The sequence below is a fragment of the Momordica charantia genome, assembly GCF_013281855.1.
Source record: "Momordica charantia cultivar OHB3-1 chromosome 9 unlocalized genomic scaffold, Mcharantia_2.0 BLBB01000009.1, whole genome shotgun sequence".
NCBI classification, from domain to species: domain Eukaryota; kingdom Viridiplantae; phylum Streptophyta; class Magnoliopsida; order Cucurbitales; family Cucurbitaceae; genus Momordica; species Momordica charantia.
The window spans coordinates 2,648,466-2,666,704 of NW_028275167.1; the positions used below are offsets into that span (position 1 = coordinate 2,648,466).

Here is an 18,239-nt window from a genome sequence, read left to right on the forward strand (position 1 = left end):
GAATCAGTTACCTAACTAAAAATGTGGGGACCAGAGTTGTAATTTAAACTAATTATCAATATACATTACAATAATGAAAGCTTCGATTTTACAACTGTAGCGCATATCCGCGAAAGAAATTTCCGCACCAGAGGCACCAACGCGACCTAAAATATCAGACGGAAACCTGAATTTCGCTGCCGAGTTCTTCATTTTGTCTCATCTCGATCTCAAGATTGACGCTTTTATTTGTGTCAGATTTGATCTAATTCTTATTCGCTGGTTGGTTGGAAGGCATTGCGATTCGTTCGTTGTATTAGCGACTCGGGATTTGTTTGATTTCTGGGGTTAGATTCTTTCGGGATTTGTTTCTCTCTTCAATTCTGAATGTTTCTGTAGTTGTATATCATATGGATTTAGTATGGGTAGATTAGATTTAGGATTTATTTGATCCAGATCGAACGAAACAAGTTTGTCAAATTCTCGCACCAGGGCCAGCGAGAGGATTCTTGATTTTGGGAGTTCTTTTTCGAAGGGATGTACAACTTCGCGAAGAAAAATTGGCTTCTCTTGGATTTCGTTGTTAATTTGAGAGCCGATAGCTAAGAGAAGTCTTTTACTGTTGGGAAATTTATTTGCTTCCTCATCACGAGTTGATTGTTCGATTGCACTGTAAGAAGTTGGGTTCTGTTCACTTGAGGTTGAGAAGCTTGAATCGGGTGGTGGAGTCATGTTCTATGGTACAGTGGTATGGGACCCTTGGCTCATTGTTGCCCAAATTGTTTGCATTCAATGCTTGTACTACATTACTCTTGGCATATTGCTGGCGACTCTAGTTGGGACTCGCGTTTCTCGGATCAGCCTTGTCTACTTCTTTGATTATGCTACAATAACCGTTTCTACAGCCACTGGTTGGTGTGTTATTGCTTCATTCCTGCTAAGTGCGCTTGCTGGGTAAGAATTATGTTATGGATTTTCTCCCCGCCATATCTGGTATTATGTATATTTGCAATGCATGGTTTGAAATAATTGACAAATCTCAAGCAAAGTTGGTTGTCTTCCCTGTTTCTATATATCAAAACTACTTTGGAGTTTGGACGCATATTAATACTGCATTACACTTGATTTATAGAAGTTGCAGTTTATTAGATTATTTGGAATTTAATAGATAAACCCTTCTTGCTGATATTGTTATGATTGTTAACCATAACAATATTAATGTTATTGTTTAACGAGGCCATTTTTTTTGTTGTAATCTATAATGCACTTGACTGGTTGATGCCCGAAATTATTTTCTTCAATGGTTTGCAGTATGCTAGTATCATATTTGTTGTTCCTTCAGTAATTGATTTGAGAATTTCAATTAAGGTCCATATGTACTAGTTGGCTACTTGTTTTGAGAACTCACCTTTTTAATTTCCCATCATCCTAAATCCATTTTGGCCTGTTTGCAGAAATATGTGGATGTTGTTGCCCTTTTAAGTGTTCTCTGTTACTATTCACAGATATTAACTTGGTATATTTTCGGGTTACTGGGTCTGCTTGTCATAAATTCTATTTCAAATTGCGTATGAAATAACTTAAATTTGGAAACCCTATGGAATGGAAAAGTGAGTTGGTTAGAATGTGTGGGTGATGTATGATTGTTCATGCTTTTTATGTCAGAGAAGATGGCGCAGCCATTTTGCTCCCTTGAACTTTTTCCTAAATGGTGTTTTCAGCTGGGTTGGGGATCAGGGCGGTTGGAGAACAGCAACATCGTTTTGGAACAATACCCAATAATAGATGTTGATTATGTTGAATGTTGCCCTGAGCAGAACCGTAGAATATTGTTTCTTTTTCCATATGTTTGATACAATTGATAGTGTTGGTTTCAAAGCAACCAGTTCGATCCCTCATCCTCACATGTTGTACTAAAAAATGCAACCAGTTTGAATCTTAAACTTTGTTTCTTTGATCATATTCTTTACTTCATCCACAACTTATATCAGCTTCTCTCACCATTACATTTTTTTGTTTTGTTCATTCAGAGCAGGATATTTGGTTTACTTGATCGAAAGGGCAAAGAAGTGTTTAGATTTTTCAGCCACACTCTATATAATCCACCTTTTCATCTGTATCATATATGGAGGGTGGCCTTCCTCAATGACGTGGTGGGTTGTGAATGGTACTGGGCTTGTAGTGATGTCTTTGCTGGGTGAATATCTATGTATCAAACGGGAACTGCGAGAAATTCCCATAACACGATTGCGTTCAAGTAAGGCTTCTTTCCTCAGGGAAATTAACAAAAGAATCTTCTTTGCCATTCACAGCGATGAAAATTCACAACTCACAATACTAACTAACTTGACTGTCAAAATTCTTGCTAGTAGCATAGTACACAATATTTATTTCATGTTAGCTTTATATGTGACTCCATTCTATGTTTGGGATTTGCAGTTAGAGTTGATACTATTCTGATATGTACGTTTGTGGATTAATTTCATGTTTCAATCAGAATTATTAGGCTTCCTATTTATTTGTCGAAAAAAAGGTCTTCCTGTTTAAGATTATAGCAAAAAGGTCTTCCTATTCTAGTTCTCTCGCCTCAACTGAGGAGCGGTTTCAATTGTACTATAATGCAAGCATATTTTGGTGCAGATGTTTGAGCGAGAGAAGTTCAAATTTCAAGAACACCACCTCTTGATGTGTGTGATTTTTGGTGGCCTGTCTTATTAAATCTGCCTAGCTAGTGGATAAAGCTGATGAAGAGCCAAATCAATTTAGTATTCAGGAGAAGAACTACTTTGAGATACGATTATCGACCGCAAATACTGGAAAATAACAGAGATTGGTACACAGAATTATGAACCAGTGTTTCAAATGATTGGAAGTTTTGCATGAAAATTTGATTCCAGGAAATTCTTGTAAGCTGGGGAAAGAGGGAGGAGGGGAGGGTGTCACTTCCAATGGAGAAAAAATGCGATGACTAATGGCTGTATGAGCTTTGTTCCTATTTTATTTTTGGGTTAAAGGATATATTATTAGTTGCTTTTATTCTTTTAATTGTTAACACAGATGAGTTTTCCAGCTTAGTTTGAAATGAGACTTCTTTTTTCTCCTTCTCGTCATTTCTCTCTCCATGTGAAGTTTCAATGACAGTGAAAAAACCATGATTATAAAGAAAATTTAATATGTAAACTAAAGGAGAATTCAGTTGATTTATCTCGTCTTTATGGGACTTGGGTTTGCTACTTTGCTGTACCATAAAACGTCTTTTCTTTTATTGCTACGACACTGCTTGCTTTCCTCTTCTTGATAAAGGCTTTCACTGTCGCTAGGCGTGTGACTGAGTTGGGTCGGGTCAGTTCTCGGACAAGAGGAATAACCGAGTCGGTTGATAAGGTAAAGGAAAACAAAATCCTTAATTTTGGTGGGTTAAAATCGACTCGGCCTGAACCGATCCGGGTTGGATTCGTTTTTTAAGTTGTGTTGGTTCGTTACATCCTTGTATGGTTTCTTTCGTATCAGTTTAAGCGTTTTTCTTACGCTTCAAGGCATCTTATAAAGATCTGTAGCAAATAATTTTAAAGTGTCCACTTCTTCCAATCGGATTTGCATTATAAAAAAAAGAAAAAAAGAAAAAAGAACGGTGCAAATCTTGACGAAGTTAAATTTTTATTTGATTCTGCTAAATGTTGTACAAAATGTTATAAAAATCTCAATGTTTATAAGCGTATTGAACCACAATCTTTTAAAATTGTCCAGCCGAACAAGCTGTTAAATAGTCAATATTCGATTAAGATTTGATTGGATGAAGAAAAAGGTCATTCACTTTGACTTTATTTGATCATTAAATTATTTAGTCTTTCACGATGCCTTTTGCTGATCTAGCTTTTGAATATGGAATCAGCATAAACAGAAATTTGTTTTGTTTTTTGAACAAGGCTAGTGTTTCAAGCTTTGTATAAGATGCCAATATGAACTAAATATCTTGCACAAATGTCCATAGAATACAAAGGATGCTCTTTTCCTAACAGCTGGAGTTGCAAATAAAGTCTAAAGCCCCAATGAAACTTGTTCAATTATTAATGGAGAGTGATTAAAACTTGCACTAAACAATGCAATAATGGAAGTAACATCTCTCAACTTTATTGTCAAAATATTTGAGATATCAAACACTGAGATAGCTTGTGTAGTGTATTGGAGAATGCAAAGTAAAGAACTTGGGAGCAAGAAAGAAACACAAAGATTGAAACATTTCGTTGCCTCTAAATTGCTTGAACAAGGGTGGGAATCTGTTCTCCTAACCCTGGGAGGAAAAGAAAAAACTCTCCTCGACGGCCGATTTTTCGTCGTCACTAGTAATCTATATCTATTTTCTGTCTCTCTTCTCTAAGATAGGTTGAAGATGTAAGTTATGGCCGCCTCTTCCATAAAGAAGAAATGTCCTTTACAGCTTCTCCAACTGAGAGGTACAGGCCATTGAACTCGAACGGCTCCAAGACATTTGATTTGTACAGTTTTTCCATCACGTTTCCAGTAGGATTTGCAAGAACAAACTAAATGAAACAAATGCAGAAAATTTGATTAGCTAACAGTTTCCAGGAGAATATTTTGCTATACAAGCAGTTCTAGCCACATGGTTCGTACCTGCAGTGATTTTTGCGTCAACAGCTTTCTAAGTTCACATATTGTTTCTATACCGCTTGTGTCTATGGATGCCACAGCTGAGAAAAACATTTGACAAGTGTGAGCCAACTATACGGGCGGGATAATATCGAAAAAAGGAACTTTTCTACCAGTTTAGGAGTAAATTGTTTACTCTTAACATACCTGTCATGTCTAGGACTACACATTTCAGCGGAGGGCTGCCCTCATTAGCTTTTATCCGATCTTCTTCTTCCCTAACCCATCTTAGCATCCTGCTCGAGACAGATAGTTGTGTTAATGGTAAAATGATTTATTTTTTCAGAAGATTATTGCCCCAAGAAACTCATCCACTAGATATTCAGAACTAATTTCTTTATATTACATCAAGCTCACCTTTCTTGAAGATAGGTTGAATTTGCAAAGTAGATGGGAGATTCAATGGCAAGAATGAGAAATGAAGGCACTCTTGAGGCTTCTTGGTATCGGTCGAGGTTTTGGAATATTTCAGACCCAGAAATATTGCCCAAAACCATGGTGTTTGGCCTGGTGACATGCAGAAGAATCTTGAAAACAGAAACTCCAACCTGAAATTTCCGATGAGCCAGTCAGTGACACGAACTTGCAACGCAATAAACTAATGTTATAGCAATGAAGAAACTTACCGCGATGGCAAGACCCAGTGGAACCGAGATGAAAAGAACGCCAAAGAAAGAACAAAGACAAGTTATGAAGTCGAGTTTGTCAACTTTCCACAACCTGAGTGCCGCTTGGTAATCAATTAGCCCAACCACTGCTGTTATAATGATGGCTGCTAGGATGAAATTTGGAGTGTAATGGAACAGTGGCATTAGAAACAACAACGTTATGAGCACTGTTGCAGACATCACTACATTGGAGACAGTTGTTTCCGCCCCGGCATTATAATTCACAGCAGACCGGGAAAACGATCCTGAAACATCAATCCAAAGAGTTTTAATTTTCTAAATTTAAAACATCAAATAACGTCACAGGGAAAGTTAGGTAGGAAGGTAACAAACACCTGTAGTAACATAACATGAAGAACAAGATCCAGCAATGTTCATAAAACCAATAGCCATCATTTCTTTATTCCCATCCACTTGGTAGTTTTTCAAACCAGCAAACGTCCTTCCCACGGCAATTCCTTCCTAAACGTCATAAGAACAAAAATGAAAAGGATCGTTCAGCCACACAGATTTGGAAAAGTAACCAAAGTCAGGATATAAGCTTATCAAAGAAAAGTCTAAATCTTTTCTTAATAGCTTTCTGAAACAATACTTACAGTCAGGGAAAGAATTCCAGTTATAATGCCAGTTTTAATGGCAAGTCCCAATTCAGAACCAGAAAAGTACAGCATGTTCAGAGATAGAGGATTCAAGCCCTCTGGCAAATGACCAATCTATATAAAGAACACCGAAGGAGGAAATCAGTAACTGGTTATAAATAACTATTCTCGTCGGTATCAGTTTCGGGGTACCAATTTGTAGTTTAAGAATATCAGTTCGTACCACTGCGATTCTTGGAACCTTTGTTCTGAGAAGGAAGACTAAAAGAGTGGACAAAATAACTGATGTCAGTGGCGCAGCTGCTGAAATCCAGAAAAGCTTCGGTTTCTTGATGCTCTGTTTCAATTCATGTATGATTGAACAAATTAGAACCAGACTATTATTATTGTTTTCTTTTTTTAAAAACATTGAGGCCCAACTCCTTGATGCTCATGACTCACCATACTAATCACACCTTAAAAGGCCAGAAAGAGCCATTATGAAAACATAAATCACAGCAATAATATCAATTTGTGCAAAACATAAAGCCACTTACTATATGCCTTGTTCCCAGAAGAAAGAGAAGGAAACTGAAGCCCAAAACAATAGTTTGCCAGGACCACTGCACATTAATTGCACCAAGTTAGAAAAGTAAATTAATAAAAGACAAAAAGGGCCCCATCAGTTATAACACCTCAGAGCATCTAGAATTAAAAGAAATTTTTTTTTGAACCCCTTGAAAAATATCTTCAATTAAGCTAATAAAATAAAAACCAAGATTCTTACTACATTAACAAGATGAACCAGCTTTGGTTTATATAAAAGCCATCTTTAATAAAAAAAAAAAAATCCCCAATATTCTTAAATAGGATATTTGAAATAGTGAAGAGAATTTTATTGTGAACTGCTACATCGGATTGCTTGTTCTTTTCCTTCCCTTTTATTTTTCCCACCCTATAATGCTGCAAGCACTTACCTCATCTTTGCGTTGAAAAACAGAAGACATGACAGAAACAAATTGCATTTTGGTGGTGAAATGGGTAATTCCAAGCAACCCTTTGAGTTGTTGCAATGACACAATGACTGCTGCACCAGCCATAAAGCCAACTAAGGTAGCCTTTGACAGAAAATCAATCACAAAGCCTAACCTGTAAGAATAAATTAGAACCAAGCTGTTAAACTACAAGATTAAATTTAATCTCTTATACATATTCTCAACACACCCGCCCATCAAGCGATTCTCATTAGTTGTGAAGGAAAATGACAATATAGGGAACCCAAAAGTTGACTGTGCTTGGTTTTATACCTTAACAAACCCAAAGATGCCTGGAAAACGCCAGCAAAGAAGGTGGCAGTAAAAGCCAACTTAAGGTACAGGGTTGGCTCTTTGGTGAAGGAGACTTCTTCACTCAGCATCGATCCCATGACCAAGGAGGCAATTGAAACTGGGCCAACGGCGAGATGTCTGGAGCTTCCAAGGATAGAATATATCAGCGGAGGCACAAAACTTGAATCTGCAACAAAAAGTTCACAAATCAAACTTAACTTCTGGTGGTTTAATTTCCTTTAATTAAGACGAAAATGGAAGAAAATATACTTACATAATCCGATGATTGGAGGCAAATTAGCAAGCTTCGCATAACTTATCCCCTGAATTCGAAAAGAAAAAAAATGATTAAGACAAAAAGACAAAGAAAATGCGAGGTCTCGAGAAAGCACTTTTTTCTGAGGGCTAAAAAACAAAAAAAAAAAACAACTGTATTAAATTAAGCCAGAATGAAGATTGACGAACTTGACCAGTTTTTGAAAAAACAAAAACGAGTGGAGTGGAATCCACATTCCATAAATAAGAACCAGTTGAATCATCCCAGCCCCAGCCTAATCAGAACATGATGACAATAAACGGGGGAATTCAAAAGAGCGATTGCATGGCGCGGTTTGTTCATACCTGGGGAATAGCCAGGCTTGCAATTGTGAGACCAGAGACGACGTCAGCCTTGAGAAGAGCAAGAGTATACTCCGGTCCCCATTGGAAAATCGGGAACAGAAATTGAAGACCTAAAAGGAATTTTCGGAACGACGATTGGTCCTTGAATTTGTGGAACGGGTCATCGGGGAAGAACACCTCCGACAACTTGTGCTTGAGTTTCTGCAGAGTAGTCCGCTTCGGCGGCATACAGACCTTATGAATCTCGTCCGCCGCCTGCGGTGACGCCGGCATTACCTCCGGCGGAATTCTCACCACCGTTTCATGACTTTCCAAGTTCTCCACTCGATTGGAATTGATTCCCATGCCGGTTTCAACGTTTTCCCTCTCCTCTCTCTTCGCCAGAACCAGTGATAGATATGGAAAAACAAGAGGGAAACTGTGAGAGTATTTTTGAACGCTTTGGGAAATGAAATCGAGAGGATCGCAATTTATAGAGCTGGAAAAAAAAGCAATAAAATAAAATAAAATAAAAAAGAAAAAAGAAAAGAAAATTGGGGTGGTTATGCACTACCAGGGAGCACAAAATGGTAGTTACTCGGTGGTCGCTTTTTCTGCATGTACAAGGGCATTTTTCGTCATTTTACATCGAATTAATTTTCAATTTTAATCACACAAAACAAAACAAGAAGAATCTAAATATTTAATCTACCACCTCCATTCATTTTTTTTTAATTTCGTGTAAATAAAATACTCGGCTAATAATAGCTTCTTTATTATTATTATTTTTTTGAATCACAATTTTCGTCCCCTAAAATTTTCAATTTAATTTTAATTGATCGGTTAATAACCTCACAAATTGTTCTTCTATTTGGCTAGTTGTGTCGTGGATTTTCAAATGGATAAGGTGAGTTTATAGACATTTTGTGAGATTCAACAAAATCGTAACTACTAAATAAAAAATTTATGGGACTGGATTTGTAAATTAACCATTTTTTTCCCTTTATCGTTACTGTTTTCCAGGTATTATCAAAATCTTGTTTGTTAAAAACTTGATCTTCTTTTGGATAATGTTTGATTATTATTTAAGATTGGATATTGTTCCAAATATAATAGGAAACAAATCGAGATTAATGGTTTTTCATTTTCTGGAAGGGAGATAGCCTCTGCATTTGGAATGGGGCTTGTTTGTCAAAATTTTCCTAATTAATGAATATATATTTTAATTTAAAAAATAATTGGATTAATGAGTTTGGAATTGGATTGTATTTTAAGAGTGATTTTGAGAAATTTTAAAAAACTTGAAAGATTTTATATATATATATATATATATTGAGAAACACTTAATTAGTATTTTTTTTTTCAAATGTTTAGGTAAAAAATCATCGCAAATTCGCTATTAATTATGAATTTTTATATTATGGAAATATGGTTTGTTTACTGTATTAAAAAAAAAAAAGGATGGTCAGAGATGTAACTGATTATCCAAACTTGTTTCATCACGATTTTGTTTATAAAAATTTTGTTTACTCACAATATCTTTGTTAAATTATTTTATTCTCTAAAAACATTTATGAAATCCTAACCCAATTAAAAAAAAAAAATTCGAAAGTTACTTCCATTAACTTTAAAAAATGGTTAAGATCCTTGAAGGTGAGAAATTTGTTCGATCGATTAACAAATATGAAAATATATGCAGCTAAATGGTAAATTGTATAGGTCTATATTCAAATTCTCATATATTAAATTTCGTGGTACTAAGCTTTCGGAATGAATTTAAAGTACATAGTATAAAATTTCACGTCATTATATTCTATGAGTTTGTCATTGGGCGAAAAAAGGAAAGAGAGGGATGGGGTTTCTCTCGCTTTTGGCATAGCGGGCCCCCAGCGGGAGGCCCGCACGACGGGCTATTAGCTCAGTGGTAGAGCGCGCCCCTGATAATTGCGTCGTTGTGCCTGGGCTGTGAGGGCTCTCAGCCACATGGATAGTTCAATGTGCTCATCAGCGCCTGACCCTGAGATGTGGATCATCCAAGGCACATTAGCATGGCGTACTTCTCCTGTTCGAACCGGGGTTTGAAAATACAACATTCGTCCTAGTAAAATCTGTATCTTATTTCTTTATGACCCAATCCATTCTTCGGGATCGACTGCCATCAACCTTACGAGCGAGTTTGTAACTTATGTCGTCTTGTGAGGGGAGAAAGGAGTACTCTCAAGCAAGTTTTGACTGTCACAAATGTTCATCAGTCTCTTAAGTAATTATGAATCATATGTATAAATATCTTATACGGATACGAACTCACAACCTTTTAGTTGGAGGCAAACATAATTTTTTTGGTATAATAAATAGAATTGGGGAAGATTCGAACTCTCGATCTCTTGGTCAAAAACGAGTGATAATGATAATATTTTTTAAAATACTATTATATTTATATTTTAGTCCATGCTCGAATTAACCACGACCGAATATTGTTGGAGGGCTAACGAGTGAAAAGCCAAAACTTTGTTTTTCCACGCACATGCCCACACCACCACTTTTTCACTAATGGTTGGAAGTTGCCTTTTTTGTTTTTGTTTTTCTTTTTGGCCTCTTATTACTTTTTCATATTTTTTAAATAAAAAATAACAAATTTTCAACTTCCCATTACACATTAAAGTATGGAAAAAATACTCCCCATCTTTGTTTACAACTCCAGTGGGTCAGTAAGGCCACATTTGAAAGATTCAGTGAATTTAAATTTATACAAATTAGGATGCTCTAATTATTTTAGTTAAATTAAAAATCAAATTGGAATGTGAGATTATAAATTAAGCTTTGGAACAATGAGAAAGCCATAGCTTTGGAATTTGATATATAATATTTTGTTTAAATATGTTATGTGTGATAGTTTTTTACGGGTTGATTCTTGTAGATGTAGATATGGACATTTAATAATAATAATAATAATAATAAGTTGATTAAAAAAAGTCAAATTAAACTAATATTTGAAGTATAACATTATTTAGAAATATTTGTAGTTTACTATTTATATATTTTTCTAATTTATTATTTTCTTATAAAATTTTAATGCAACACTTTAAAATTTATTTTTATCTTAGGTTAAAAGTTAATTATTATGCCTAACATAACCATATCTCAATGGATTAAGGTATAATGTTGATTAAAATGTTGAAAGTTGAAATTTCTACCCACGAGTTGAACTAAAAAAATGAATCAAATAAATGTTAGAATTAATCACCATGAGCAGATGAAATAGGCAACCTAAGAGAAGAAGAGTTTTAATTTCTCATCCTAATACTTTTAGATGGTTTAATTCATCCTCTAAATGTTTGATGACTGATCATCAAGTACAAGTCTTTGGGTTAAAATATTATTTTCGTCATTTTACTCCCAGCTTTATTATTTTGGCTTAGGTACTCTAAAAATGTTCCTATTGGTTTACTTAGGTTTTGGTCTCTATATTTTTTAAAACTAACCATTTTGGTACTTTAATTTTATTTTTATTCTAATTTATTTTATCACAATTTCGACATGACACTACACTCGATATATTTATTAAAATGTAGAAATGATTTTATATTAAAGAGTTTTCGTTACGTTATGCGTATAATTTGTGTTAAAATTTTTTAAAATCAGAACGAAAATAATTATTTTTTTAGAATATAGAAACCAAAACGAACCTTTTAAAAGTAAAAAACTAAAATGAGCCAAAGTTTAAAGTAAAAGATCAAAATAATATTTTAACATAAAATGTATATATAATCAATAGTATTAAAGGTCACAATGTCGATATTTCTATGTATCTATGAGTTCGACATCTACACGAGAGGAAAATCTGGCATTTCCATAATATTACAAAAAAATCGACAAAATATGAAAAAAATTCAAAATGTCGCCCATATAGACATAATATTAATATTAATCAACTTTAATTTATCTTTGTTAATTTATATATATATATATATATATATTTTTGTCATGTTTTATAATTTTTCGTTTAAAACTTTGATATAATCTTTATTATTTTTTTTATAAGTTTAAAACTTTAAATTAAAATTTCCTCCTGTTTTTTTTTTCCTTTGAAAATCGTATGGCGTGTGACTTGAATTATTAATAAAATGCATCGGGAAAAGAGTCCATAATAAAGGCATTGCTTTGATCAGTTGGAGATTCTGCCATCTCTGAACGGCGGGACTGCCGACTAGGGAGGAGCCATGAGAGACGACACCATTATGCGTGAGACGACACTTGCACTTGCAACCCATCCTGCCCAATCAGTTTTCGTCCCCTGGTGACATGTCGTCCCATTATCATTCTCAAACAAGGCTTCACATGCATCTCTAAAACATCATATTTCCGTTTTCCAATTTTGTCTATTTCAAACCAAATTTTTAATTCTTAATTTTTTTTTTAGTTTTCAAAAACGTTTTCGAAAGTGACTACAAAACAAAGCCACATAAAAGTCTACACGTGATTTTATTTGCTTTTACTGGCTATATTCTTAAACATTCTTTTTCACCCAAATGTGGAATAGGGAGGATTACTTGAACTGTATTTATATTTCTTGTCCGATTTCGATTATTTTACATCTTGTTTGCTGTGTTCGGAAAAATAGTATTCCTTCTAGATCTCATATGAGATCATTTGAGATTTATAGGTTGTTCTATTTTTCTATTAAAAGTTCATTCTTTTGAACATTCATGCTGTATTTTTATTGTCATGTCTCTTTGATCAATTTTTTTAGTATGCATAATCCAACCATCGTAAGATTTATTGAATAAATATAGATCATAATCTATAATTTCAAATTTGTAACTTAATGGGTACCATAATATATATATATATATATATTTTATGAAATTATTGCGGCTGTGACAGACTAAAAAATATAAAATAAAGAATGCACTTTTATTTTCTTTATTTAAATTTTTTTTTTGTTGGTTTGACGTTAGCTTTAGAAGATTACATATTTATTTGTTTAAGAAAAGTAAAGTAAAATAAAAAGAATCCAAACAAACTGCGTATTTATGAACAGTTAAACGCGAGTAATGAGCAATTTGAAAATTTGAATGGAATATTTTTATTTTATTTCATTTTCACTTAACCAAAAAAAGGAATTTGTAATGAATACGTCCATCCAACGAACCAGAAGGGCAGTGAATCTGGACCGTCGGTTTGATATGGCGATGCGCCAGCATCGAGATTTCGTCTCACCGCCCTTTATTCGGTGAAAATGTTGTCTCTTTGTAATTAAGTTGTGTTTTATTCTGTTTCATTGTGCTTCAAAAAACATATATATTGCCCTTCGAAATTTCCCATCCACTAATTATTTTTTTTCATTTTATTTATTTATTTCCTAAATTTGATGTGATGTAAATAAATTCCATTCTTATTTGGAATGTAGATGTCACATTGTCACGTGATTAATTTCAAGTTGAATTATAAGTTTATTTATTAAGTCCGTGTCGTGTCATGAAACATTAATCCACTGTTTTTTTTGGCTCAAATAAGAAAATTTGTTTTCATTTTTTATTTTTAAAAATTATTATTACATCTCTTGAAAAAGTATTTGAATTTTTATTTTCAATTTTCAAAATTTAACGTAGAAATAGTACTTTTAAGCTTCATTTTTAAAAATAAAAAATAAAAATTGAAATGGTTAGTTCAACAAAAGATCAGTACAGTGATTTGGATATCAAGGTTAAATTTGTAATTTAAACATAATTTCAACAATAATTTCTTTTTCCTCTCTCTTGACAGTGGGCATAGATTTGGCACAAATCTCTCCGATTTTGACGTCAAAATATGCTTTATCATTAAATAATTTGAAAATTTTGAATTATCGTTAGAACTCGATATAATATATAAAATTTAGTTAATATATATTTTTAGTAAAGTAAGATAAAAACTTCTTTCCCTTTGAATCTTTTTTGTGGAAAATAGCTATACAAGTGTAAACTCAAACACCAGGAAAGAAAAATAAAATGAAATAGCTTGGTATATTCAAAATACAAAGTTGCAGTCTTGTCAAAAGATTTTAGTCTTTTGAGTCAGTGGGATTCGGTAGGTTTATAATATTTTAATTTCTCAATTTCAAATATAAATTGTCATCTACAACAATTTAAAATAATATAAAATTTATTAAACAGAATAATAAATTAGAATAACTCAATATGTGGTAGTATTTTTACATAGTTCAATAAAATTAGTTAATAAGCAGCCTGAACATAATACATATATATTTATATGTCAAATCGAGTATAGCTCATGTGGTTAAGACATATATCCTGACCAAAAAGTCATGAGTTCGAACCCCCATTCCACATGTTGTACTAAAAAAATACATATATCTTTGTATAAAGTTCGAATTACTATGCTACGACCAAAAAAAGGAAAAAAAAAAGAACTACATGATTGACCATCTATCTGTGAATTAATTCCACAGCACACTCCTGGATATTAAAAAAATTCTATTTTAGTCCTCACAAATTTTCACGTATTCTATTTTTCATCATCAAGAGGGGTTGGTGAACATTTAATTAGCTAGGTTTTTTTTTTTTTTCGGGAAAGGTGGTTGGGAAAATTAAGGTGAGAATTAGGGTTTGAAAATTGGGGGGTTGCAATATGTGGCACATGCATTTGGGGCATGGAAGGCATATGTGCTCTTCCTCTTCCCTTTGTAATTTGAGCAAACCCAACCACTTTTCTCATTCTTCTCCACATGTTCTATGGGACTCTCTCCCATCCATCACTTCAGCTATCCTTCATTTAATTAAAGTAAACCCCTCCCCTTCCATCAAAATTTTACAAAAATATATGCATATTTAATTTCGTTAAAAAAAAAAAAAACTCGAACACAACTCAATTAGTTAAGATATATATCATCGATAAAAAAGTTCAAAGTTTGAATCCTCATCTCACATATTGTTAAAATAAAAAAAAAAGTTTATTTAAAAAAATTAACGAAAATTGCAAAAAAAAAATCTCCATATTTTGCTATTGCAGCGTGGTTGTTATAGTTCCACTCTCGAAATTTTAATTTGAGTAATTATTCTTATATAAAGGTATGAAATAGATATTGTTGTACCTAAACTCTTCTATTTATAAATTTTCGAGGGTAAATAAGTTTAATTGTAACGATCTTTCATGAGTTCGAACTTTGGAATATAATCAAGTACATGAGTATAACTCAATTGGTCAACATATTACTTCATTCCTAAAGGTTGGAGATTAGAATCTACACCTCTTATTGAACTCAAAGAAAAAAGATGAGGTCATAATTGTAACAATTTTTAGACATTAAGATTTAGGATTTAGGATCTAATCGAAATAATTTTTTTAGACATTAAGATTTAGGATTTAAGATCTGATCGAAATAATTTTATAGTATAGAGTGGCGGTAATGGAGGTATAACGACAAAGTTTAATTTTTAAAATTTACAATTTTTTTTTATATAAGGGACAAAAAGATATCATAATTAAATAAACTTAAAAATAAAGAGAAAACACACCCACACTAAAAATGAACATGCAACTATAGAGAAATTGAGTTTGTATAGTTTTTCTTTTCTTAACTGCAATATATTTGTAAATATTTCGGTAAATAGGTTATATATGATCAAAATTAAAAATAAAAAAAAATCAAGGTTTAGATTAAATATGTCGATCAATAGATTTAGATCAAAATTGAGGAAGAAAAAGGAAGGTTAGTGGTGGAAAATAAAAACCAATTATTTTTCCCTAAATTAAGAGAAGGTTGAAAAGTTCTCAATTCTAGAACGGTAGGCTTTTCTTGTTTCTTGTTCAAAAAAGAACGGTAGGCTTTCGCTAAAAGTGTTTTTTTAGGCAAAAAAATATCACTTGATAAATATTTAAATATTCTTTTCTGCTTGTAGCTTAAACCGACCACAAGATTAATTTAATAGTATAAATATAATAATATATATCAGAATTTGCACTCAATCACATAGTAAAATAATATATATCTTTCTTTTTTTTTTAACGAAAAGTAGCACTAATTTATTTAATTTGTAATAATTATGTTGCTAACGCTATTATAGTTGAATATTTGGTGTCAAGAGTTAGGCCCCAGCAAAGAAGGAATTTGTCCCATTAGTTTATCTCAACTTCAATAAAATTATATAAAAAATAACTAAGTACATAAACAACTTTAAAATAATTATGTATTTCCAAATATAATATAAAATTTAAAGTTAAAAAAAAATTCATGTGAACTCAACCGCAAATTTGTAGGTTGAAACACAATAAAAATGTAAAATAAAATGAAACGTTTGGTGATATTTTAAAAAATAGCGTATTAAATTTATGTTATAGATTTTTCTAGTGACATTGTTATAACATAAATTTAAAACGTTGTGAGAAATTATTTTCGATATTTTTTGGATTTTCCCAAATGTCTCTTTTTTCTGGTAGTGTTATGACTTATGTGGTGAAATTTCTAAAAAAGAAAAAAGAAAAGAAAAAATCAAGACTTTGAAATTTCCTTCTATTTGAAAGGCTAGTTTTATTTTGGCCCCTCCCAACTTTAGATTATAAATTTATGTGGACATGTCGATATTTGCGTGTGTATATCCATAGAAGCAACATAAACCAAAGAATAAATCGATAAAATATAAAAAATATAAATAAAATATCATTAATATAGACATTGTTAATATTTTTAACTTATCTAGAAAATGTAAAATATTTATGTGTTAATTTAAATATTTTTACTAAATTTTTACTTTTATAACATTTTTAGACATATTAGAAATATTCATTAATATTGACAGCAACAATGATTTTTTTTTAAATTGGGACATCGAGGATTCCATGACTTTCTACGTTTAAAACTTTGAATTATATAATAATAAATGAATGATTAAATTTTTAATTAATTTTATTTTGAGAAGTATCTACCATGATGTCGGGTGTGCTTCATTGACTTACAGTTACAGTAGTTGGAAAAAGAATGACGACATACTTTTTTCGGTGTTGTGTTTCGTACCCTTTTCGTTTAATTATTATTATTATTTTTTTAATTTTCCAAATTGGATTGCAGTTTTTTTTAGTATTAAACTTAAACGTGGGATTAGTGCTTCCAAATTAGTTGACTATATTTTGTCACAAAGCACAAGGGTTTCCACAGTGTCACTGTCCGTACGATTTAGTGAGATATATATTAGCCAAAATAATATATTTGTGGTTTAATTTTCTTAGTCGGATTGGAAATTTTGTGATGAGTCAAAGCAAATAACCCTTCTAGTCAACCACGGCTACGGCCCAACGTGGTTCGTTCGTTCATTAAAAAAAAAAAAACTTATATTATTTGAATATTTTCAATTTACATGAAAATCATTTTTGTCATTATCAAAACCATGTTTGGTAAATTAAAATATTTATTTTAAGAAAGTTTAAAACAACTTTAAATTGATTTTTAAAGTATCGTGATTTTAGAAAATCAATTATACATACTGACATCTCTCTTCTCAAAATCACTAATTCAACCAGGGTTCCAAAACACGCTCTAATTAAGGTTTTTTTCTTTTAAGAAAATGGGGTACGGTTGTGTTTGTGTTGAGGCAGAATTTGGATTCGAACTATGATATCATCGAATATTCCGACAAAACAATTGTACACATAAGAGATCTAAACATCAATGTGGTGTTAAGTCCAACAGATTAACTAAATATTCTGTTGAGAGCGGCAACAAGTAGGATTGTAACGCGTTTCTCGTGCCAAGGCTTCTCTTCTTATTCTAAAGGGAGTGTTTTGGGGTTGGTTCAAGTAGATCGACTTGATTGGGTTCGATCGACTCTGTTTGATCATATCGAGTCGACATTCTAACTATGTTGTTTATTTGACCTCACTTCAAGTAAATTTAATCCGGCCATTTCAGATGACTAAAAGTGCGTTTCACTAACATTTTAAAGAGAAGTATAAAGTGTCTTCTAGAAATTAGGGATTGCTTCTGGTGATCAAATTTGTTTGAGAGATTTTATAAACTGTTAATAAATTTTCCTTTTAAATTGCTTAATTAACTTAAAAGTACAATTTTTTTTTCAAAAATAAAAAATAAAAATCTCAAACTCACCTGAATCAAGAGAGGAGATTCAAAACTACCATTTATGAAGAGATACATATTTATTACTTTGTCAATGCTCCTGATATTTGTTGCTAAAATTATATTTTAAAGTTTTTCTTATGAGTGAGGGCAGTGTAATTTGATTGTATTAATGATTTATTTTAAGTCTTTTTTTTAGTTCAACCAATTGAGCCATGTTCTTAACACATCTTTAGACATTTTTAATGTTGATTCTATAAATAATTTTTTTCGCTATATGTTTTGGCCAATCTCATAAAAAAATTATTATGAGTGGTTCTTTTCATTCATTGTTAAAGAGATTAGACCA

General features: G+C 32.3%; 2 protein-coding genes across 2 annotated transcripts; one reads left to right on the forward strand and one right to left on the reverse strand.

Annotated features, from left to right (window-relative positions):
* The first annotated feature begins 74 nt into the window (after positions 1–74).
* LOC111013526 (structural molecules protein) lies at positions 75–3,089 on the forward strand. Its single transcript, XM_022287993.2, has 3 exons — positions 75–933; positions 2,010–2,236; positions 2,620–3,089. Exons 1-3 carry the CDS (start codon positions 710–712, stop codon positions 2,625–2,627), a joined length of 459 nt encoding a protein of 152 aa, XP_022143685.1. The 5' UTR covers positions 75–709; the 3' UTR covers positions 2,628–3,089.
* A 999-nt stretch (positions 3,090–4,088) lies between these two features.
* Positions 4,089–8,294, reverse strand: SULTR3;4 (sulfate transporter 3;4). Its single transcript, XM_022287982.2, has 13 exons — positions 7,843–8,294; positions 7,496–7,544; positions 7,201–7,408; positions 6,871–7,042; positions 6,451–6,516; positions 6,138–6,251; positions 5,912–6,028; positions 5,651–5,777; positions 5,274–5,560; positions 5,005–5,195; positions 4,795–4,883; positions 4,612–4,688; positions 4,089–4,520 (listed from the first exon to the last, which is right to left on the reverse strand). The coding sequence occupies exons 1-13, from the start codon at positions 8,185–8,187 to the stop codon at positions 4,377–4,379; spliced, it is 1,986 nt and encodes a 661-aa protein (XP_022143674.1). The 5' UTR covers positions 8,188–8,294; the 3' UTR covers positions 4,089–4,376.
* Between the last annotated feature and the right edge of the window lie 9,945 nt (positions 8,295–18,239).

Coding starts and splice junctions, on each gene's coding strand:
- LOC111013526 (XM_022287993.2), top strand. CDS start 710: ATGTTCTATGGTACAGTGGTATGGGACCCTTGGCTCATTGTTGCCCAA. Junction 934..2,009: donor CTGCTAAGTGCGCTTGCTGG/GTAAGAATTATG, acceptor TTGTTCATTCAG/AGCAGGATATTTGGTTTACT.